Genomic DNA, 25,416 nt, shown 5'->3' with positions numbered 1-25,416 from the left:
CACATTAATTCGGACACCGTAGAAGAAATAGCTTCCTCAAATTTTTGTAGAACTACCTTAAATAGTGAACATATATATATGCAAGTTATTTAAGAAGAAAAAAATACTTCATACTTTAATATATGGGGTCAATAATACCCGGACTTACGAAGGTGGATTTTATTTATTTCGGGTAGCGAAGCATATTGGGTATAGCTGGTAAACTGCAAAAACCACAAAAACAGTTTAACGTATATTTTTTTAATTTTTGTATTTTCTTCTTACTGATTTTGACCTGCAGACATATGCGGTGTCGTAAATCTTTTAAAAAGTCTCTAAAGATATGAATGTACAAACATGGACAAACAAACTTACACATAAACAAAAACTGAATATACAAACAAACATAATATTTATTAGACCTGTCCTCCAAAAAGTAATGCTTCAAATAAATTTAAATCAAAGAATTTATTTAAATGATATTCATAATGCAAGTTATCGAGCAGGAATATATTGTTAATTTTGTTCTTTAAAAAACTTTAAGAGACTAAGTAACAAAAATAAACTCTTTCAATAAAATTTTTTAAGGACCTTTATAATATTAATCTATATTTATATATGTAGTATTTTGTGTAAGTGTTTAAAAAGCTGGAAAAACTTTACGAAAAAAAAAAACGTTGTTACAATATAAAATATTGAAAAATTACTGCATTACTTGGCAAACAGCAGTAGCGGCAACTATAATATTATACATTCGTGTACAATTTTTCTGGCTATAAACTTATGCTTCATGTAGAGCCATTCTCCAGCATATTATTTTTAACTAGCAGCAGCCAACATTAGAGGTGTAGGACCTACACTGTAGGTATTTTATACACTATACTATACAGACCTAAAGTCGTGTAGTGTACTGGGTACTATAAATCATAATTTTTCTGACAACATTTCAGGGACTATGTTGTGTTTTTGTGTATATTTAAGTATTTGTAGTAATATATATAAAGCAGCGGTGTCTGTGCATAATAAGTTTTAAAATTTTATTGCAACACATGGAATTAATATGAATGTTATTTTCTTGTATAATTTTATTACGATTTTTTTTCAACTTAAAAAATTATAAAAAGAAATATCTAAGATATTTAAATTTATGGTATTTTATTTAAAATAAATATTAGAATAAATTATATAAGATAATTATGGTTTTAGATTTATAAAAAAATATATTTTGTTTGCCAATTTTTTTCTTTTATATATCATTTTAGTTATGTATGTGTAACTGCAACCAACAAAAAAACTAACTAATTTAAACATTTTTCTATGAAGATGGAAGGAAATTTAATAAATTTAAATTTGAAAATATTTGGTATAATTTTAAATATGCACAGAAAATCTAACATAATTCATAAGAACCCGTGTGGTTCTGTATTCTGTATAGATATACTAATTTCTGAAAACTAACCGTTTTCGCAGAATTTTATCTTAATACCATATTTTTTGAAGATATATACAGAATTTTCTCGCTAATTCAGTATTTTTACTCTACTCCACATTATGGAGGCGGTATATTGGATTTGAGCCTTAAAATATTAGACCTATACCTACCTTAAAGTATGCCGATCAACATGCCCGCCTATCTGTCTGTAAGTCCATGATAACATTGAAATAAATTGCCTAAATATATCAGAAAAACTGTAAAATTCGAGATGTAGAGTAAAATTGTTTTCCGATTTTTGTTAACGTACTGGATCCGTTAACATAGTTATGGGCTCAAAAGGCCTATCAAGGGAGTACGGTTATAATTGCCACAGTATCGTGCGCACAAGCTTTACATGGACACACAGACAGACAAACGGACATAGCTATCGACTCAGAAAGTGATTCTGAGCCGATTGATATACTTTAAGGTGGATGTAGGACTAATATTTGTGGGTGTTACAAACATCATTATAGTGGTGTAGGGTGTAATTATAAAAAATAAAACATACAAACTCCGAAAATTAACCAATTTTTTTCACTGAATATTGACAAAAGGAAATAAGTTTTGTGAAACAGAATCCTGAAATAAACTAAACTTTCGGTTCAGCTCTACACCTTTTTTTTCCAATAGAAACGAAGCAATACTATTTTTCTTACATAAATATATGTACATATATACATATATTAATGTCACCCGTTTGTATGGAGAAAAATAAGGTACTGCCTTCCTTTAGGAAACGTTGTCAATATTTGGTAAGCTAAGTCAAAGGATAAAAACGTAAGATATTTAAGTCAGGCGAGTCCGACCGTTAATACCCTTCACCAATTAGAGAATAAAATGTGATTTAAGTTGAATTGTACTTGCCTCCGGTATACTTAAGCAATTTATTGTTAAAATCTAATTTTCTGAAAGAGGCTTTATATGGTGACTTTGGGGAAATGTGGACCGATCCTCATAAAATTTCGTGGATAAATTTACGGCAACATAAACTGTATTTATGTTAAATTTCATCGCGGCATCAGCCTTATAAAGCCAGATAATTTCAAAATTCATAAGAATCATCAAGGATAGCATAAAACTTAGTTGTGCCCCTTTTGGTACGAGTATAGTAAACATAATCAAAAGGTGAAGTAGTGGACTGATGTTAACAATAGGGGTTGTCCCTGATACAATAGAAGACCATATGTCAAATTTCAACGATTATCTTTAAAATTGCAACCTTTAGTTTGATTACAAAATTTACTTGGATAGACCGACGGGCATAGCCAAATTGACTCACTTGAAAGTGGTTATAAGAACTATATTATTGTGCGTTACAAATAACAGCTCAAACTCAATATACCCTCCCCACTGAAATAGTGTAGGTTAATTAAAAAGTAAACATAAGATTGGGAAGAAAATGGGATTAGAACAATGAAAATCACATACATATTTTAAGCACCTTTTCCATGGTACCAATTTGATATATATATGCTCCTTGAAAAATACGCTAAAAATCATAAATCCTTTTTATCTTACTGGCTAAACATTGGAGTTAGGACAACAATTTTAAAAAATAAAAATAATATTTTACAATGAACTAAAACTCCATTTTTGGCTGCAATATCAGCAAAGTCAATTTTGGGACCACCCTAATGTACATATATGTACATACATATAAGTAAAATATTCTAGCAAAGTATTTCTAATTCGTTGTATATTGAAAACCAACTGTAACTGACGTTAAATCCTAACAACTAAATACGGTTTACGTGGTATATTTTATACTTTCAGCACTTTACACAATCGTTTGATGCACACTCATATAAATATGTATGAATTGGTTTTTTATATGTATGTACATATTTTATTTCACTTTGTATTCTTGTCTGTATATGTTTAAACAATTGTGTACTAGGATACCGGTTAAACCTTTATTTGTTAGTAGCAATTGCAAAAAAAAGAACAACCGGAAACTCATATAGCGCGCAATGAAATATTTTACACGAAAAATTTGCTCCACAAAAAATCTGCTATTGAATTAATAAATTACTTACAATTCTATTTTTTTATAGCAATTTATATTGCTTAATTGCAATTTAATTTAGTGATTTTCCAATAAAAATACTATGAAATCAAAATTAAGTTGAACTCCTAGGACTTTTTTCGGTATAACATTCAATTGATTTTCGTGTTGAGCATTTTTGTAGCGACTGTGAGGAGCCGTTTGGTTGTTGCAGCATTTCAATTTCATAGAAATTTGTAAATTAAGATTTATTGTTAAATAATTCGCACAAAGAAAAATCACAATCTAATGTAATTGATACACTTTTTTTGCTGTTTGTTTTTGTGAAAACGAAAAAAAAAAATCTTGTTGTAGATTAAAATCTTATTTGTAACAAATTATTTTGTAGATTTATAGCATTATCATGATTGTATTCAGATCAAATAACTAGAAAGGAAGATTAAATGAAAGAAAAACTTAACTGACGAGCTGTTGCTAAGTATATTAAAAATGTACACTTTGTTTAAATTAAAAAGTAATAGCAAGTAAAAATGTTCGTTTAAAACTATTAAATAACCACAGCTTTAAGATTTGGAAAAGTCTTTCAATTGATATAAGAAAAATTTGTTAATTTTGTTAATAACCTTTATTTTCAGTCTAATTCTCGATCTAATTTTTTTAGAACAAACACAACTCTTATATGTAGATTGTTTATAATTTACTAGCATACCCTGGGTGCTTCGCTACCCTAATCAAAATTAAGTACATACAAAATTACATTTAAATTTTATTTTCAATATCTATGTTCAATATCGTAAAAATATCAAAAAGTACCACCGAAAAAACGAAAAAGTACAAAAATCTCTCTCAATAAATTCTCATTTAATAAGGACCGAGTGTCATGTGTTCCGGTTAACCATTATATAGAATCTAAAAGGTACCATTTGAAGAATAGAAAAGTACCAAAGAGTTCCCACTTACAGAATATTATTCAGTCAAGACCATGTACGTTAAAATTTTTGTTCCTAGGTTGAATATTTTAGAAATTTCAAAAAGAACCATTTATGAGATAAAAAGTACTAAAAAGTTTTCTCTTAAAGAATCTTATTCAATGCGGACCGTGTATGATTAATAATAATGTGTTTTGAATTCATATTATAGAACATACAAAGAGTATCATTTGAAGAGAGAAAAAGTACCAAAAGTGGAATAAATTTTACCTTAGTGGAAAGTACTAATAAAAAGAGTACAATTTTTCCCCTTTTCGCTTAGAAATATACTTTTTCGAGAATTAAGTTTACAAATTATTCCGTATTTAAATCTATATATCACAGATAAAACTCAAACGATTCAAATCTGAATTTATTTGTTTCAGAAAAATTGTGCTTTCAAAAAGTACCAAATAATTTACTCATATTTGGTCAAATATAGGCCTTAGTACTCGAATTCCAAAATAATATACCAATAGCTTATTTTGTAATAAACTACTTTTTCAAATTTTATAAAAATTGTCTCAGTCAGTTTGAATAAAACTAAATTTTCCGTTTTTTTCCCTTTTTGGTACTTTTTTCCCCAGTGAAATAGCAAAAATGTTGTTTCAATAAATATTACAGAGTTAGTCCGTAATTTAATAGGAATACTTCAAAAAATCGAAAAAGTTTTATAAGTGTGCAAAAAAAAGTACCAAAAATACAGTTTTCTTCCTTTTACACCCAAAATGGCCTGAATTTTAAAAAAAGTACGAAACAGGTGTCTCCTAATTTTGGGAGTTATATTCAAAATATTTACAAAAATGTTATATTGTTTATTAGTTAAAATGTTATAAAGGGCCAAAAAAAGGTACCAAAATCACATTTGTTACACATTTTTACCCCTTAAAAGTACAAATTTCCAAAAAGTACCAGACACCCATCTACTTATGTTAAGAGTAGATGCAGGTGTATTTAAAATTTTTCTTGTATCACTAATATAAGGTAAGATTATTAAGAAACCCTGTTTTACCCGTTTTTCCCTTTTTTGCCCGTAAATGTACAAATTTCCAAAAATCCCTCCTTAATGGATCTACATAACCAAAAACACATCTACTGTCAAAATATCATGATTCTGCGACGATGAATCAGTCAGTCAGTAACGCCACTCTTTTATGTATATAGAATAGATTATAAAATTCTATAAATAGTCTTTTGGGATTAATAATTTAATTATCCTTCTCCTTTTTTATAAAATAAAAATAACTAAAATTTATAGTTTCATTAACCTTTTAAGATGTATACTCAGTCTACAAAATTTCTATAAACTCATAATTTAAACCACATTTTACAATTTTGTCTAATACTTCGTTCTTTATAGAATTTTTTAAAACTAAACCATTGCCATTTACAAAATGTTCCCTTTTGTCAACAAATTAAAATAGAAAACAATAATTATACTCATATTTAACAACTTTTTTTGGGTCTAAATAATTTGTTAATTTTCGTATGTCAAAGGTTGCGGCACTGTCATATATTTAAATTTTACAACAATCAATCTGACTTATTACACACACACACACACAAACTTATTTATACACTTTATACATATTTTACCCAATTTTTATTTAATGGGGTAAGAGTATTATAATGACCAAATCCCTAAGGCCTTTAATGTTTATGTCACACAGCTAAAGTCATAAATCTTTTTATGCTTTTGCCTTTTAGTTGCTAAAAATATGAAATTTTACTTAAAAATGTTTTGCTCTTGATTTCAATTGTTTCATCTTAAATACTCTTTTTTTTTCTAATGTAGACATTATATTTCGGTCAGACAAAGAACAAAATTAAAAATTAGACCCTAATTAAAATTTATTATATTCTGGGGAGGGTTTTTTCAGCTCTTACTAATAATAAAAATATTCATAATTCTTATTGTTTAAAGTTTAAACATTAGATTTTATTAATTTTATAAAATGAGATATATTTTACTTTTTTTGTTTTAAAGTTATAAAATTAAATAGTGAATGAAATTTAATAGTAAAATGGAATAAAAATGCGACAAACAATGGTAAAAATAATGTTGTTTTAATTTTTTTTCCCTTATAAATACACTTTGAAATTGAAACATAAACCAGCTTTTAATCCTTTCACTTTATTACTTACTGAACTTTGCTCCCATACAAAATATTAATATATTCATTATTTTTTGTATTTTATTTACAGGTCGTCCCGAACCTGTAGTAACATGGATGAATGGCACGCAACAATTGGAATCCGGTAATGGTGTTTCAATGGGACGTCATGTAACCGTCAATCGTTTAGAAGTTCCGCACATAACACGTTCAGCATTGAACAATACCTATCGTTGCCAGGCTTCGAACACCAAATTAGTACCACCAGTGGAGCGCAGTATTCGAATTGATATGTTGCGTAAGTACATTTTTTTTTATAAATAAGTAGAATAAGTGGGAAACTGTAAAAGGGTTATTAAATCAAAAATATAAGTTCAAAGGTTGTCTGGGCTTTTAGTTGGTTAAAATAAAAATTAATCATGCTACTTTTACAAATGGCCTTTTTTTGTTTAATACCTTTATAGCTATGAACTAAAAGACCATTGACTGTGCTAAGGCTTTATGGCTATTGCGTGTTAAAGTTGCACTACGTAGTTGCGTGCTTTTATGGACATAACATTTAGCCAACAAGTTTGTTAATATATTGCACATTTTAACCTCTTTTTTTTTGTTATTGTAATCTGGTCTTAACTGAGCCCCCACTTTAAGATTTTTTAGCACTCATTTTTGTTGGTAATGATTTTTAAATGCATACCGTAGTTAAGATTGTTGATAAGGTTATTTTTTATTTTTATTTTTTAATAAAATTGAAAATTTTAACATTTTTAATTATGATTTTTGTTTTCTTTTTGCAGTTAAACCGACATCTGTTAATCTGACAAACAAGCAAAAAGTTTTCTCAACGGGCACTCAGTACAACTTGACCTGCATAGTGGAAGGTTCTGTGCCGGATACAGAAATAAAGTGGACACAAAATAATCGTCCATTTAAGAGAGGAACGGTAAGTAGCATTTCAGTTGAACAATTACTTAAGTGAATTTTAAGACACATTTGTGTCAAGGTCTTAAGGATTTTATTTTCCTTAATGGACTATAGTGTAAATAAATCAACCTTATGTATTGAATACCCAAATATAATGGAACTATACCAGGCATGAAAAATTAAAATTTTGAAATGGTACTAACTTATAACAAATTGAGTACCTTTTTTCACAATCAAACTTGATAATAGACTAGACTATAGACTACATTACAGACAAGCATTGACTTTAGCATTGTCTATAGTCTATTGACTTCTCCATAATCTGCAGTCTTGTCGATAGACTAGTCTGTAGTCTATATATACTATCGACTAGATTCGACTATAGACTAGACTATAGACTAGACTATAGACTAGACTATAGACTAGACTATAGACTAGACTATAGACTAGACTATAGACTAGACTATAGACTAGACTATAGACTAGACTATAGACTAGACTATAGACTAGACTATAGACTAGACTATAGACTAGACTATAGACTAGACTATAGACTAGACTATAGACTAGACTATAGACTAGACTATAGACTAGACTATAGACTAGACTATAGACTAGACTATAGACTAGACTATAGACTAGACTATAGACTAGACTATAGACTAGACTATAGACTAGACTATAGACTAGACTATAGACTAGACTATAGACTAGACTATAGACTAGACTATAGACTAGACTATAGACTAGACTATAGACTAGACTATAGACTAGACTATAGACTAGACTATAGACTAGACTATAGACTAGACTATAGACTAGACTATAGACTAGACTATAGACTAGACTATAGACTAGACTATAGACTAGACTATAGACTAGACTATAGACTAGACTATAGACTAGACTATAGACTAGACTATAGACTAGACTATAGACTAGACTATAGACTAGACTATAGACTAGACTATAGACTAGACTATAGACTAGACTATAGACTAGACTATAGACTAGACTATAGACTAGACTATAGACTAGACTATAGACTAGACTATAGACTAGACTATAGACTAGACTATAGACTAGACTATAGACTAGACTATAGACTAGACTATAGACTAGACTATAGACTAGACTATAGACTAGACTATAGACTAGACTATAGACTAGACTAGACTATAGACTAGACTATAGACTAGACTATAGACTAGACTATAGACTAGACTATAGACTAGACTATAGACTAGACTATAGACTAGACTATAGACTAGACTATAGACTAGACTATAGACTAGACTATAGACTAGACTATAGACTAGACTATAGACTAGACTATAGACTAGACTATAGACTAGACTATAGACTAGACTATAGACTAGACTATAGACTAGACTATAGACTAGACTATAGACTATAGACTAGACTATAGACTAGACTATAGACTAGACTATAGACTAGACTATAGACTAGACTATAGACTAGACTATAGACTAGACTATAGACTAGACTATAGACTAGACTATAGACTAGACTATAGACTAGACTATAGACTAGACTATAGACTAGACTATAGACTAGACTATAGACTAGACTATAGACTAGACTATAGACTAGACTATAGACTAGACTATAGACTAGACTATAGACTAGACTATAGACTAGACTATAGACTAGACTATAGACTAGACTATAGACTAGACTATAGACTAGACTATAGACTAGACTATAGGACTAGACTATAGACTAGACTATAGACTAGACTATAGACTAGACTATAGACTAGACTATAGACTAGACTATAGACTAGACTATAGACTAGACTATAGACTAGACTATAGACTAGACTATAGCTAGGACTATAGACTAGACTATAGACTAGACTATAGACTAGACTATAGGACTAGACTATAGGACTAGACTATAGACTAGACTATAGACTAGACTATAGACTAGACTATAGACTAGACTATAGACTAGACTATAGACTAGACTATAGACTAGGACTATAGACTAGACTATAGACTAGACTATAGACTAGACTATAGACTAGACTTTAGCCTAGATATAGGCTTGACTATGGACTAGACTATAAACTAGACTACACTATAAGCTTGAGTACGGACTAGACTATAGACTATACTATAGACTTGATTAAACTATAGACAAGCTTTAGACTATAGTCTTTATCTTTTTCCACAGTCTTGTCTATAGTCTAGACTGCAGTCTATATATAGACTATCGACTTGACTACAGACTGGTCTATTGACTACAATCAAAAGTTTATAAGTTATAAGAAAAAGTACCAAAAATATTGTTTGGGTACATCTGAAAGAAGTAAAAGTATACCGTTCATATTGTGGTGTGGGATATAAAAAAACATTATTTTCTATCTTTTTCTTATTTAAGAAATATTTCTTAAATATGTTATACCTTTATAGTTAATAATTTTAATAAACATCTTCCTCATTTGAATTTCAGTTATCTACATCCCAAATAAATGGTAAAGTTCTATCTACACTCACCTTTAATCCACAACCAGAAGATGATGGCACCCTACTTAAGTGTGAGGGATCAAACCCACGCTTACAAAATTCAGCTTTAGAAGACTCTTTAATGCTCAATGTCATGTGTAAGTAAATTTTACAACATTTCTAAAAGTATTTATTTAACAAAATATACAAATAATACATAAATAATTCCAACAAATAAATTCCACCAAGTAAAACTTTTGTCATAAATCTTTAAACTAAATGTACCCCTCATACATGTTAACATTGTCGATGTTTTGTTTTTTTCTGTGCAACATATATACTTTTTTTAGCAAACACATTAAACTCTGCTGCTGCTGTATATTTGCAAATGATGATAAAGTTGTCATCGCTAGATACATAATCATAAATTTATTGTTATAAAGACTTTAAACATAAATTTTCAAACAACACCAACAACATGACCCCCATTCCCCCGAAATAAAAAGTGAAATAATAAACACCTACTATACGAACAGAAGTAACAATTTCAACAACAATTTTCCAGCATGAGGCTGATAAGGAAAAATCTAGATAAAATATGAAACATTTCAATTGTATTGTTTTTTTTTTTTTTGCCATTTTGTTTTATTTGTTTGTTTGCTTTTTGATATGATTTAATATAATAAATTTTAATTTTAAGCATGAAAAGAAAGTTAGGGGCTATAAAATAGAACATATACATACATACATATATATGTACTTATGTGTGTATATATAGTTGTGTTTAAACTCGTATGTATATGGATTAAACATTGTTGCAGATAAATACTATATAAGTAGAATCTGCAATCGCTTAAGGCAGTAGGTTATAGTGGTAAATTTGAAAATGAAAATATATATTTAAGAAACGAAATAACATTTGTAGAATATATTTCAAGGTTAAGAATAATTATTAAGAATTGAATTTTCCAATGAGAATTTAGTTGAAATTTAAACATTAAACTTTATATAAATATTTAAGAAAATATCAAATATATAAATTTACAGATAATTTAATATAACAACTATATTTACAAAGAATGAACTAGTGAAAAATGAATGAAATGAACTAGTGAAAATTTAATTTTTAATTAAAATTCGATCTTCTAGTTAGAATTTGTTGTTCTTGTTATCTTCTTGCAACGATTTGTTCTTTTAGTTAAAATTCCATTTTCTGGTCATAATACCATTTTGAAATGACAAATTTTATGTTTTTTAATGAAACATTTTTCTAGCATGAATTTGACTTTCAAAAGAGTATTTCTTACAAATATAAGTTTTTTCCATTAGAATACGGTTTGTTATACTAGATTTATAAAATATTTCTTCTTTTCGGGGGGCCTTTAGCAAATATTTCCATGTTTATATATTTTCCCGTCTCTTTGCATATAAAAATAAGTCAAAAACAAGTAAGAAAGTATAGTCGGGCGTGGCCGACCATATGATACCCTACACCAGTTATGAATATTAAATATGATTTATTTTTCATAATAAAGCATTTATCTTCAATATTCCCTTGTTCCGATACATTTAAGCAATTTATGGATGAAAAACTAATTTTCTGAAAGAGGCTTTATATGGGGGCTAGGGGCAAATATGGACCAAGCCCGATAAAATTTTGTGAATATATTTATATTTACATAATATTTTATTGTGCTGAATTTCATCGCGATATTTGTGTTTATAAGTTAATTTGGGACATTCAAGTAATTTTCTGAAGACGACTTTGTATGGGAGCTATGGTCAAATGGGGCCCGATCTTTATGAAATTTGGCAGGGTCATCAATACTTCTATAAAACTTAGTTGTGCCATATTTTATCGATATATCTGTATATTTAACATAATTATGAGCTCAGAAGCCCTTTTCGGGGGTTCTGTGGGGGCTAAGTGAAATAATGTACCGATTTTAACCATTTTCAATAGGATTCATCCTTGGGTCAAATAAAACGTGCGTGCCAAATTTCATCCAATTATCTTGAAAATTGCGACCTGTACCTTGCGCACAAGGTTTACATGGACAGCCAGCCAGCCAGACGGACGGACGGACGGACATAGCTTAATCGACTCAGAAAACGATTCTAAGCCGATTGATATACTTTAAGGTGGGTCTAGGAAGAATATTTTTGTATGTTACAAACATCATCACAAATCCAATATACCCTCCCCACTAAAGTGGTGTAGGGTATAACAAGTAAGAAATTATAGTCGGGTGAGGCTGACCATATAATACCCTACACCTGTTACAAAAAAATGTGATTTAGTTTTCATAAATAAAGTTGAATTGTACCTTGCCTCAGATATACTTAAGCCATTTATTTTTGATTAAAATTGTGGTCATTTAAGTCAAAGTTTGAAGGGGGCTTTGTATAGGGGCTATGATCAAATGAGACCCTATAACTATAAAATTCATGAGGGTCATCAAGGCTAGTATAGAACTTGGTTCTGCAGCTTTTTCGAGATACGAGATACAAATATATTAAACATAATTGTGAACTTAAAAGTCCTATTCGTCGGGTTCAGTTGTATTGGGGCTAGGTGAAATAATAGACCGATTTTAACCATTTTCAATAGACTTTGTTCATGGGACAATAGAAGATTATGTACCAAATTTAATTGAATTATCTTTAAAATTGCGATCTGTAGTTTGATTACAAGGTTTACATGGACGGACGGACATAGCTAAATCGTCTCAGAAAATGATTCTAAGCCGATTGGTATAATTTAAGGTATACCAATATTATTGTGCGTTACAAACATCAGCACAAACCCAATATACTTCCCTCCCCACTAAAGTGGTGTAGGGTATAATTAAAATCCCTTTATCACCAACACATTTGCTGGTCGTAATATTTTGGCTTGAAAACAAACTACAACATTTTATGGCACATTTGAAAACCATTTAAATCTACATGTATTTGTCATGTCAAAATATTAAGGAATTAAATAAATTTGTTGTGTGAAATTCTTAAGAGGAGATAGAGCATACACTGAAAGTTAAGCATATATTAATGGTTAGAATTTTTTAAATTACAAATTAATTTTATTGTATCTAATTTTGAAAGTAATTTTTTGTTAAAAATTTATCAGCTAATGGAAACACAGTTCTGTTTTAATAAAACGACCTCAAAGTCCGAACAGCTCAGCTTTAAATTTGAATCAAGTTGGCATATAAAATATACATAATTTATATTTTTTATATTATCAAATTTATTTTTCTGATTTTTTACGTTTTTTTCAGTGTAGTACAAAATTCATCGAAAAATTTCATTTCACAAAATTTTTGGAAAAAGTTGTTTGCCATTTTGATTATTGTTTCTTTTTTTTGAACACATTTTTTTAAATAACAACACAAAACTTTTGCTTAATTTGCATTTTATTGTTTTTATTTTTTGTTTATTTCCCCTGTGGCTAAACATGAGTTATTTGTTTAAAAAAAAAATACATTCTCTTTGTATTTGGCACAATAAAATATAAACAGAAAATGGCAATTGATGTTAAAAACAAAATTTTTTTATAACCAAGTACCTAAATGTTATGGTATGGCATGAAGTTTTTATTTCATAAGCCGGACTTAGTTTTTATTTTCAGCACCAAGTTGACGAAAATTTTGGAATTGTTTTATTCAAAGCGTGAATATATCAGGTATAACTATGTATTTATGTCATAGCTGATTCATTCTAAGCAGTGTAATGCTTACCGTACATTTCCTGTTAGTGCTGAAAACACAACTATAAAATGTTTGTTAAAGATTACGATTTTTCACACAACTAATGTTTCAAAGTTTAAAAAAGTCATTTTTAAAAATATTTTTTTTCCTAGAATTTTTTAGTTAATTTATAGCATATATACATTTACATATATATACATTTGAGCAAATAGTTGTTATTTGTATGACAATTTTTAGTTTTTCCTATACATACATATTTTACTATCTTTAAAAAAATATTTTGCTTAGAGATAGTCATTGAAAAAATATTATTTTTTGTTAAAAATAAATAAACGAAAATAAAATACTAAAAAATAAACAACAAAACAAAAAATGCATTCTATTGAATTGTGTTGACAGCGTTTCAGTTCTTACGGCGCTAAAATGTTGCAGTTATTGTGTGAAAAAATAAACAAAATATAAAATTGTTTTTAAAATATACATATTGAGTTGTTTTTCTATAAACATTTTTCAGTATTAAATTGTTCCATTTTAAAGTTCAAGTTTTTACAGTGTTAATTTGATGGTCTATGGAAAATTTGATATTTTTTGTGAATATTAAATTTTTTGTAAAAATTAAATTATCTGACAAAAATTCTAATTTTTTAATAAAAATTCAGGTCAAATTTTCTATTTTCTATTGAAAATTCTTGTCAAAATTGGAAAATCTTATGAAAAATAGATGAAATAATGAAAATTCTATTTTTCGACAGCCGGTTCTACGTACCGGAATGACCCGAAGTAATCGCTCAAGGGCTGCCAGCCCCAGCAACTTGTGTAGTACACTATTTTCTAGTAAAAATAGGTGTTTTATTGTGTTTTGGGAAAAATGAGCTTTTCTAACAAAAATTGTATTTTGTGATAATATTCGAATTTGTAATTAATTTTTCTTTTTAAACCCTACACCACTATAATGCAGAGGGTATACACCTACTTAAACAATAACAACATTTAGTTGGATGATAACTAGCAACAATACATAATCGAAATATCTTATTCCAGTTTTAAACGTTCTCTTCTGGCTTTAGGGTATAGTAGGATTTAGAATCATTTTCTGAATCGATTTAGCGATGCCGTCCATATAAACCTTGTAATCAAATTAAAATTTTCAAGTTAATTTGATGAAATGAAATTTTCTAACATAAATACGATAGTTTAGTAAAAGTATGACTTTATAATCAAAAATTGATTTAAATTTCAAAATTCAAATAACTTACCAAAGCACAGTGGGGCAGAATGGAAATTTTTTGGAAATAAATCTGGCATTTCTAAACGGCTGATCCGATCGGGATAAAATTTGGCGTGAGCGTAGCCAAGGAGTATTCGAGTTTAAGTTTTGAAGATGAACCCTACAGATGCCCCAGGGACGGCGCTGTGGCGGCTCAAAGTAGGGTACCTACGACATGTAAAATTTTTAAACTCGTGCCATTTTTTTGTTTTTCACCCAAATACAAGGATTTTTATATTTTCTGAAAGCGCTCGACGAGATCTTGAAAAAAACATGCTTGGACATACTACTTATCTCTTATAATATCCGAGTTATAGGCATTTAAAAATTTAGTGATACAAAATTTACCATACCTTGGTCCGCCTTTTTTTGAATACCGGGCGTAATTTTGGACCAAATGGACTCAATTTTTTCTTGTTAGTTAGACAACAAAATTTCCAATAATATACAAAAAATTTCAGATCAATATCGTTTACAGATCCAAAAATATACGTTTTTTAATTTAAAAATTCAAAAAATTTTAGATTTTTGGCGTTTTTTTGCCAAAAATGTGTCTTAACTCTTTTATTAATAAAATAAAATTTTTATTAAGAACATATAACAATTTTATAGTTTTCTAAAAGGTATCTTTACGCAGAACGCTTTGGCGTAAAAAACTTGTCCTATTTTTTGAAAATGTTGCCACTGCGTCCTTCCGAATATGACCTATTTTTTTATCAAAACTTCAAATTTGGGCGACATGTTCTAAAATCCCAAAGCTGGGATAAGAAAACTGAAAGCAGTTTTGGAAACCTCAATATGTTTTCTATTTACTCCAAAAGTATTTTCCCAGCCCTGAAAGAAATGTGGACCCTATGGGCAAAAAAGTAAAAAATCCCATTTTTGGGATTTTCATTCCTATTTTTGGGAATTGCGGGATGCCCTTTGACCTTTTCAATTTTTTTTTGCATATTCTTATTTGAAATGACAAATTTAACAAGCGTTGAAAATTTCATTGAGTTTTGTTCATAAATAAAGATTTTGTCATATATTACATATTTGTTTAATTTCTAAAACTATGATTTATATCAAAATTTTAATAGGATCGCAGATAGCTACAACAATTTAGTCAATATTTATCCCTTAATATCATTTTTTAGTTAGATATGGAAATTCTCGACCATTTACAAAAAATTTCAAGCCAATATCTCAATTACATTCAAAAATATGTTCATTTAAACCTGTGTCCTTTAATTTCATCTTTTTCATATTTTAGTATTAAGTATGACAGCACATATTTAAATCTTATATTTACCTATTTTCTATTTGTTTGCTTATCCTTATAATTGAAAGGTCCTATTATGCTTAAATTTTCAAAAATTTATAACTATTTTTTACCTAAATTTTTTCGACAGATCATTTCGTTCTGTTTCGTTTATGATCATGTAGGTAAAAATATACAGGTAATGATAATTTCGATTCATTCACTAATAAGAAATATCAATGACTGAATTACAGGTTATAGTAATATACATAGTCCTAAATGTTAATAGGTAGACAATTCGTAATTTTTTACTTTGGAATACCTGTATCGGAAATGACAAGAATTGGTATATAAGTAAACTTCTCAGATTTTAAGTACCATATTTAATAAATCTACAATGAAGATTACATTAAAGTACGAAGAGTTGTGTTCCGTTTTATGGAGTATATCTTCAAAAGGGCCAGAAAGAATTGAAGACATTTCAAATTATATAAAAACTACATATAGTAGAAAAGTAGACAAAACAGGCATATCAAAAATTGAAAACTTTTTGATGTAAAAAGTAAGTCTGTGGATGGAAATCAAAAGAAATTTCGATTAAAATTTTGTAGTTGGATGGAAACTACTACGGAAATCTCAACTTACAACACATCAATAGGAGCGCCTTGCAAGTCATACGAAGACTTATGTTCAAGGTAAAAAAAAGAGGGTCACACAAAAACTTTTTTCAATCTCAAATGAGGAAATTGCTGATACATTTAACGAAATGCTGAAAAAGGAAAACCAACATATGGATGTCGTACATATTGCAACTATTCTTCCTAATGCATCACCAAAACGACTTAAGCGAATTGTGGAAAGTATACCAACTCCAACATCATAATCAAATTTTACTGAAGAGGAAGCAATAGCGCTTATGTTGGAACTGGGTCTCAGTCGAAATAAGTACCAAATATTAAGGAAAGCTCTGCATGAAAAAGGACACAATATATTACCATCATATAAGGCGATCCAGGAAAAAAAAACAAACTATCCTACTAAATCAACAAAAAATAATGAAGAATTGAAAGAACTGAGAGCTGCGGAAAAAAGCAGAATCCAAGAAGAATTTAAAGTTCAGATGGGATTAAACATCGACAAACCACTTTCAAGTTGCGGTAGTACAAATGACGGTAATACGGCGAGAAGGTTTTTTCGTGATTTTGAAATTACTTCAAAAATAACTGGAATCGACAAGGAGTTGCTTCGAAGAGTTAAAACTATTTTAATGGCACTGAATAGTAAACATAAAATTAATGAAAATCGATTTGGGGAATACACATCTGAAATTTCTAAATTACTTGTATCTCTGTATCATGGAGGGAACTAACACCAACAGTACACAAAGTATTGTGTCATGGTCAAATAATAATTGAATCGAATATTCTTCCACTTGGAGAGTTAACAGAAGAAGCCCAGGAAGCGAGGAATCGAGATTTTAAGCATGTTCAACTATTCAGCTCAAGAAAATGCTCCAGGCAATCACAGAATGAAGATATTTTTAATAGTTTACTTCTATCTTCTGATCCTGTTCTTTCAACTATGCGAAAAAGATGGATTTGTTATGAAACTCTATCACTCTATAACAAGGAAGATTTAAAGGACTTATATTACCTTCTGGATATGTATACCGATATGACAGATTATTTTATAGAAAATAAGTAGTGTTAGGAATTAACTATATAAGTAGGTTGTAAGAATTAATTGTATTATGTTTAAGATAAACAGTTCAAATAAAAAAAGCTATTATACTAACTGATGATATTGTATTAAATTGTGTTTTATATTTCGGTGGGCGGGAAAGCTATCTGCGATCCTATTAAAATTTTGATATAAATCATAGTTTTAGAAATTAAACAAATATGTAATATATGACAAAATCTTTATTTATGAACAAAACTCAATGAAATTTTCAACGCTTGTTAAATTGAAAAGGTCAAAGGGCATCCCGCAATTCCCAAAAATAGGAATGAAAATCCCAAAAATGGGATTTTTTACTTTTTTGCCCATAGGGTCCACATTTCTTTCAGGGCTGGGAAAATACTTTTGGAGTAAATAGAAAACATATTGAGGTTTCCAAAACTGCTTTCAGTTTTCTGATCCCAGCTTTGGGATTTTAGAACATGTCGCCCAAAGTTGAAGTTTTGATAAAAAATAGGTCATATTCGGAAGGACGCAGTGGCAACATTTTTAAAAAAATAGGACAAGTTTTTTACGCCAAAGCGTTCTGCGTAAAGGTACCTTTTAGAAAACTATAAAATTGTTATATGTTCTTAATAAAAATTTTATTTTATTAATAAAAGAGTTAAGACACATTTTTGGCAAAAAAACGCCAAAAATCTAAAATTTTTTGAATTTTTAAATTAAAAAACGTATATTTTTGGATCTGTAAACGATATTGATCTGAAATTTTTTGTATATTATTGGAAATTTTGTTGTCTAACTAACAAGAAAAAATTGAGTCCATTTGGTCCAAAATTACGCCCGGTATTCAAAAAAAGGCGGACCAAGGTATGGTAAATTTTGTATCACTAAATTTTTAAATGCCTATAACTCGGATATTATAAGAGATAAGTAGTATGTCCAAGCATGTTTTTTCAAGATCTCGTCGAGCGCTTTCACAAAATATAAAAATCTTTGTATTTGGGTGAAAAACAAAAAAATGGCACGAGTTTAAAAATTTTACATGTCGTAGGTACCCTACTTTGAGCCGCCACAGCGCCGTCCCTGGGGCATCTGCAGGGTTCATCTTCAAAATTTAAACTCGAATACTCCTTGGCTACGCTCACGCCAAATTTTATCCCGATCGGATCAGCCGTTTAGAAATGCCAGATTTATTTCCAAAAAATTTCCATTCTGCCCCACTGTGCAAAGGTTTAGCAATGTTTTTAATTTTCTCCTTAAAAGGTGACACCATTGCGTATGAGTATTACCTTTGAATTAAATATCAATTATACGTAGAGTATTTTCAAACATGATTATATTTTCATTTAAAAATATATACATAATATAAATTTGATTTTCATTTAGGCATTATAGTGCAATTCATATTAATAATATGCAAATGTGCAAGATTTTGATAACAAAAAAGTGTGAAATTGTGTTAAACAGTAATAAATTCTAAGCATTTAATATATCAAAAGCAACTACTTAATTAACAATATTAATATGTAAAATGTTTGTGTAAGCATACATATACGATTTTAAAATAAAAATAAATCTCAAAATAACCAACAAACCACATACACTCAAAGTTAAACACTTACTTTCGAAAATCCAAAACTAATACATGCAAACACACAATATACTTTGGTGGAACTAAAAACTAAAAGAAAAACAAAAAAAAAGAACCCTAGTGAAAATACTGCTGCTAACAACAACAACAGTTACAATATACACAAATAAACTTTTGTTATGTTAAAGTTTTTGACACCACTACTTATTACAAAACTTGCAGCAGAGAAACAGTAGTATGTATAACGAATGAAAATATAAAAGCAAAATATTACATATACATACTTATATACATACATATAAGCGTAAGTATATATAACTTATGCAAACGCGTATGTAGCAAAAAAAAACTTTAAATAAAATTTCATGTCATTTAGCTAATTAATTTTACTTTACCTCTCTTTTGGCTATACACACACACTCGCTCGCTCGCTTATACATAAACATTCATTTAACTTACTGAAACAACACTTAAAATTGTTTAAAATATATAGCAGCCTTTTGTGCGTTTAATGTCAAACAAAATATGAAACTATCAGGGAAAGAGAAACGGAGAAAGGTTTCTTACATAATGAAAAGAAAAAGTTTTTTTTTTTTAAATATGTATGTATTTTGTTTGGTTTTTGTTAAAGGCATCTAGCTTTTACACTTGTCTACAGTTTTGCCTTCATAATATTAGTGAAATTTTTTGCATAGCTTGTGATAAATTTAATACATACATATATAGTATATGACTATTTTTATATTTATAATTTTTATAAATAAAAAGCAAATAGTTAAGAAAAAGTTTTAATTTTTTTAAAGTTAATTACGTAAAACAAACAATATTATTCTATAGTATATTCCATTTTAAGAGAATTATTTATAAGCTTAAAAATTAAATTGAGAAAACTTTTAGTTTCATGACAGTAACAAAAACAAAACCAAAATGAATATTTTTGGAAGGCATTTTAATGTATGTATAGACAAATTTAAAGTTTCCAAACAAAAACTCTTTCACAACTAATTTGGAAAAATGAATGTAATGAAATTTGGCTTTTTGAATTTATATGAATTCAAGTGGGCTTTTTATACACAGATTTGGAAACGTTGTTTTGAATTGTTTTTTTATGTATGTTTATATATATACTTATTTTTGGAAGTTGGTTGTTAGCAAAAAAATATCAGTGATGGGTTTAATTAGGCGCTATATTGGATTTACTTATGTTTTATCAATGAAATGTGGAATTGTTAAATTATAAAAATAAACAAAATATATTCTTAAAAGAATAAAATTTCAGAACTTTTACAATTAGGGAACGATTTTTTTTAAATGTAAATCTTATTAACAAGATTTGCATTGAAAAAACTAGCTCCAACAAAATTAAAAAAAAAAACTGCGCTATTTTTGAGTTTGTTTCAAATAAATCACTTTTTCAACATTCCTGTAAGCTAAATTGTCCAAATCTGTGTGAGTCTAATACTGTGCAAGCTACACAAATTGAAAAATTGAGATGTTTCCAGTAGCTGAATAATACAGTTAACATCAAAACAACAGATCAATAAAGGTTGTTACTAACTATGATTTCCAACACAAAATGTGGCCAAACCGCATCAATGATCATATTAAATATAAATTATAAGATTTTAAGAGTAAAACTTCTACATTGTATGACTTATCGTATAAGTTTTCAATTTACTCCAAAAACTAAAGACAAAATGTCATAGTATAATATTACATTATCTGCTTTAAGCCCCAATTTATACTTCCTATTAAATACGCTCCTTTTTGGAACATGTACTTGTACATATAAAGTATATTTTTATGATTGTGAAGTGATACATATACCAGCAGTTTTATTTAATGTTAAGTTAACCGATTTCGGTAATAAGTACCCAAAGTCTTTAATTATTTGGATGATATAGAAGAAACGGAAGTAAATTATCAATTCAGTGTCTCAAAGTAATTCAGAGAGAAGCGAAATAAAAATGTTTTCATATCTAATAAATGCAGTGTCAAGATTACACGTATAGGCAAATTGTTTTTCTACTTAGTAGTAAAAAGTAATATTCCTAGAGCGTGGTAGTCAACGTGTACTGCAGGGATACTACAAACATAAAAACTTCAGCTGAAAAAGTAACTGTATGTAATGTTTTTTCTGTATATGTATCTATATAAGTGTAGCTACAAGTGAACATTGTTGCATTTTCATGTTCATGGGTTTGGCACAATGCGTGTATGGCAACTTAAACAACTCTATAAAATTTACGATTATTACAATGTTAACTGTATAAAAAGGGGCGTTAATACGTTTGTATGGTTGGCTAAAGATTTTAATGAAACTTAAAATAGCAGCAGAAAAAAGTAAGTAGATTTATGAAACAAAACAGAAAAGTGTGTTTAAATACACTTTACATACAGACCTATTATACACTAAGATAAGCATACATATTCAAAATAAATTAAAACGAAGAGGTTCTTTGTTGTATAAGGCCAAAAAAGAACGTAGTATACGTTTTTGCAAATTAAATTTAACTATATATTACCTTTTATTTCTACTTTCTTTTTGCTCGCATTTCTTTCTCACAATCATGCTCCTTTAAATAACCTTACATGGCATGGATGAAACGTTATTATAATGTCAAACCGAAAACGGTATCACAAACAATCACTTCAACTTCCGTCTGACATGTTTGTCAACATGTGTGTATGTGTGGATGTATGTAACATGTTTAACATGACCTTACAATAAAAATGACAATCATGATAATCAGATCCACCACAAGTAACATTGTCATTAGGCTCCACATTGAAACCGGATGACATTAAAGAAGGCGATGATGTTTATTTCGAATGTCATATTAAAGCAAATCCTAAGGAACATCGTATTACTTGGTCACATAATGTAAGTATAATTTTCAACAATTTCCCACTCACAATCTCATACTTGTTTTCATAGCACTGTAAAAGTCTTATAAATATTAAATAAGTTTATCTTTGATTTGAATGTGGTTGTAAGTTAATAAATTCTAATGATTTTAATAATACCAATACAGTTACCAGTATACTGTTTGTATACGTAGTCCTGTTGAATATGTTGGAGATCTAATTTTGAATTTCAATTTATTTATCTTAATGTATGTTTCGTATGAAACCCTAATCATGTTAGTGGTTATATCATTTAATATTATTGCATACATATTTTTAGATGAATCTAATTTGAAATCTCATTACATAATATAAAGTTGTTTAGTTGAACGTATACATTGTTGACAATAGGGCAAGTTTTGCTAAACAAATTTTTAGAGTTCGCTAAACTAATTTTTTAAGAACTAGAACTGAACTAGAACTGAACTAGAACTGAACTAGAACTGAACTAGAACTGAACTAGAACTGAACTAGAACTGAACTAGAACTGAACTAGAACTGAACTAGAACTGAACTAGAACTGAACTAGAACTGAACTAGAACTGAACTAGAACTGAACTAGAACTGAACTAGAACTGAACTAGAACTGAACTAGAACTGACTAGAACTGAACTAGAACTGAACTAGAACTGAACTAGAACTGAACTAGAACTGAACTAGAACTGACTAGAACTGAACTAGAACTTAACTAGAACTGAACTAGAACTGAACTAGAACTGAACTAGAACTGAACTAGAAACTGAACTGGAACTGAACTAGAACTGAACTAGAACTGAACTAGAACTGAACTAGAACTGAAACTAGAACTGAACTAGAACTGAACTAGAACTGAACTAGAACTGACTAGAACTGAACTAGAACTGAACTAGAACTGAACTAGAACTGAACTAGAACTGAACTAGAACTGAACTAGAACTGAAACTAGAACTGAACTAGAACTGAACTAGAACTGAACTAAACTGAACTAGAACTGAACTAGAACTGAACTAGAACTGAACTAGACTGAACTACTGAACTGAACTATAACTGAACTAGAACTGAACTAGAACTGAACTAGAACTGAACTAGAACTGAACTAGAACTGAACTAGAACTGAACTAGAACTGAACTAGAACTGAACTAGAACTGAACTAGAACTGAACTAGAACTGAACTAGAACTGAACTAGAACTGAACTAGAACTTGAACTAGAACTGAACTAGAACTGAACTAGAACTGAACTAGAACTGAACTAGAACTGAACTAGAACTGAACTAGAACTGAACTAGAACTGAACTAGAACTGAACTAGAACTGAACTAGAACTGAACTAGAACTGAACTAGAACTGAACTAGAACTGAACTAGAACTGAACTAGAACTGAACTAGAACTGAACTAGAACTGAACTAGAACTGAACTAGAACAGAACTGAACTAGAACTGAACTAGAACTGAACTAGAACTGAACTAGAACTGAACTAGAACTGAACTAGAACTGAACTAGAACTGAACTAGAACTGAACTAGAACTGAACTAGAACTGAACTAGAACTGAACTAGAACTGAACTAGAACTGAACTAGAACTGAACTAGAACTGAACTAGAACTGAACTAGAACTGAACTAGAACTGAACTAGAACTGAACTAGAACTGAACTAGAACTGAACTAGAACTGAACTAGAACTGAACTAGAACTGAACTAGAACTGAACTAGAACTGAACTAGAACTGAACTAGAACTGAACTAGAACTGAACTAGAACTGAACTAGAACTGAACTAGAACTGAACTAGAACTGAACTAGAACTGAACTAGAACTGAACTAGAACTGAACTAGAACTGAACTAGAACTGAACTAGAACTGAACTAGAACTGAACTAGAACTGAACTAGAACTGAACTAGAACTGAACTAGAACTGAACTAGAACTGAACTAGAACTGAACTAGAACTGAACTAGAACTGAACTAGAACTGAACTAGAACTGAACTAGAACTGACTAACTGAACTAGAACTGAACTAGAACTGAACTAGGACTGAACTAGAACTGAACTAGAACTGAACTAGATCTGAACTAGATCTGAACTAGAACTGAACTAGAACTGAACTAGAACTGAACTAGAACTGAACTAGAACTGAACTAGAACTGAACTAGAACTGAACTCATATTTTTGGGCACCCATAAATTTGTCTTTCCCAGAAACCTTATTTTGTTTTACTTATTTATAGTATTTTTGTTTTGTTTAAAAATATTTGCAGCACATTAAAATTTCTGTTGTCTTTTTTGGAATAGTACTATTTTTTCAATGCAAATTTTACTTTTTCTACCTTCATTTTCTGCAGGGTGTTCCCGTTACTCAGAATGTATCTTGGGGCATTATTATTTCAACACGTTCTTTGGTATTACAACGTGTGGCACGAGTACATGCTGGATTGTATGCCTGTTCAGCTGCAAATGATCGTGGGGAAACAACAAGTGCCATGGTGAATCTAAGAATAAGATGTAAGTTAACAAAAGATTTTTTGTTTGTTTTTGTGCGTTTTTTATTTATTTAACAATCATATAAATGTAAATAAAAAAAGTATATAGTCCCAAAAATTATAAATTTTATCGAAATATTATATTTTAGTTTGATTTTTTATTTTATTTTTCCTATTCTATTACAACAGTTGCAATGAATTAAATATTTGCATTTTTATTTCATACATACTTACATACATGCATACATATAATAATTATCTTTATTATTTCGTTATTTATTGAAACGTAAATGAGCATCGATTGTAAACATTTGCATACCATTTTATATTATTGGTTTATGCAAAATAACATCATGCATAATACATACGTGTAATCAAACAAAAAAATTACAATACAGGGTAGTCCATTTGTTAAGTATTTAGAGTATTTGCAAAGAACAAATATTCCCATTTTCATATACAGACATATGTAATTGACGCAGATGGCTTCGCAGCAGTTAAAACTTGCAGTTCAACTTTGCAAAACTATAAATACTAAATAAATCAGTCAGCTTAATTATGACCAATTGATATAATACAAGCTTACATATTCCATTTTAGTCCCAAAAATAATTTTAATCAGTAGCACTA

The 25,416-nt window shown here is 29.2% G+C and overlaps 1 protein-coding gene across 3 annotated transcripts in view; it reads left to right on the top strand.

Annotated features, from left to right (window-relative positions):
* The window catches only part of LOC119602578 (putative uncharacterized protein DDB_G0282133), a 326,929-nt gene that overhangs the window by 264,862 nt on the left and 36,651 nt on the right, over positions 1–25,416 (top strand). For all 3 annotated transcript variants that reach the window (XM_037954179.1, XM_037954171.1, XM_037954186.1), the window contains 5 exons: positions 6,635–6,841; positions 7,338–7,483; positions 9,943–10,093; positions 22,180–22,310; positions 24,649–24,808. In XM_037954179.1, the coding sequence (XP_037810107.1) occupies positions 6,635–6,841; positions 7,338–7,483; positions 9,943–10,093; positions 22,180–22,310; positions 24,649–24,808 (795 nt within the window). The remainder of the gene's footprint in view (positions 1–6,634; positions 6,842–7,337; positions 7,484–9,942; positions 10,094–22,179; positions 22,311–24,648; positions 24,809–25,416) is intronic.

Source organism: Lucilia sericata, unplaced genomic scaffold (genome assembly GCF_015586225.1).
Source record: "Lucilia sericata isolate MDLA Ls3-8-SP2 unplaced genomic scaffold, ASM1558622v1 Contig000007F_arrow, whole genome shotgun sequence".
Lineage (NCBI taxonomy): Eukaryota > Metazoa > Arthropoda > Insecta > Diptera > Calliphoridae > Lucilia > Lucilia sericata.
This window is presented reverse-complemented; position numbering and strand designations above follow the sequence as displayed.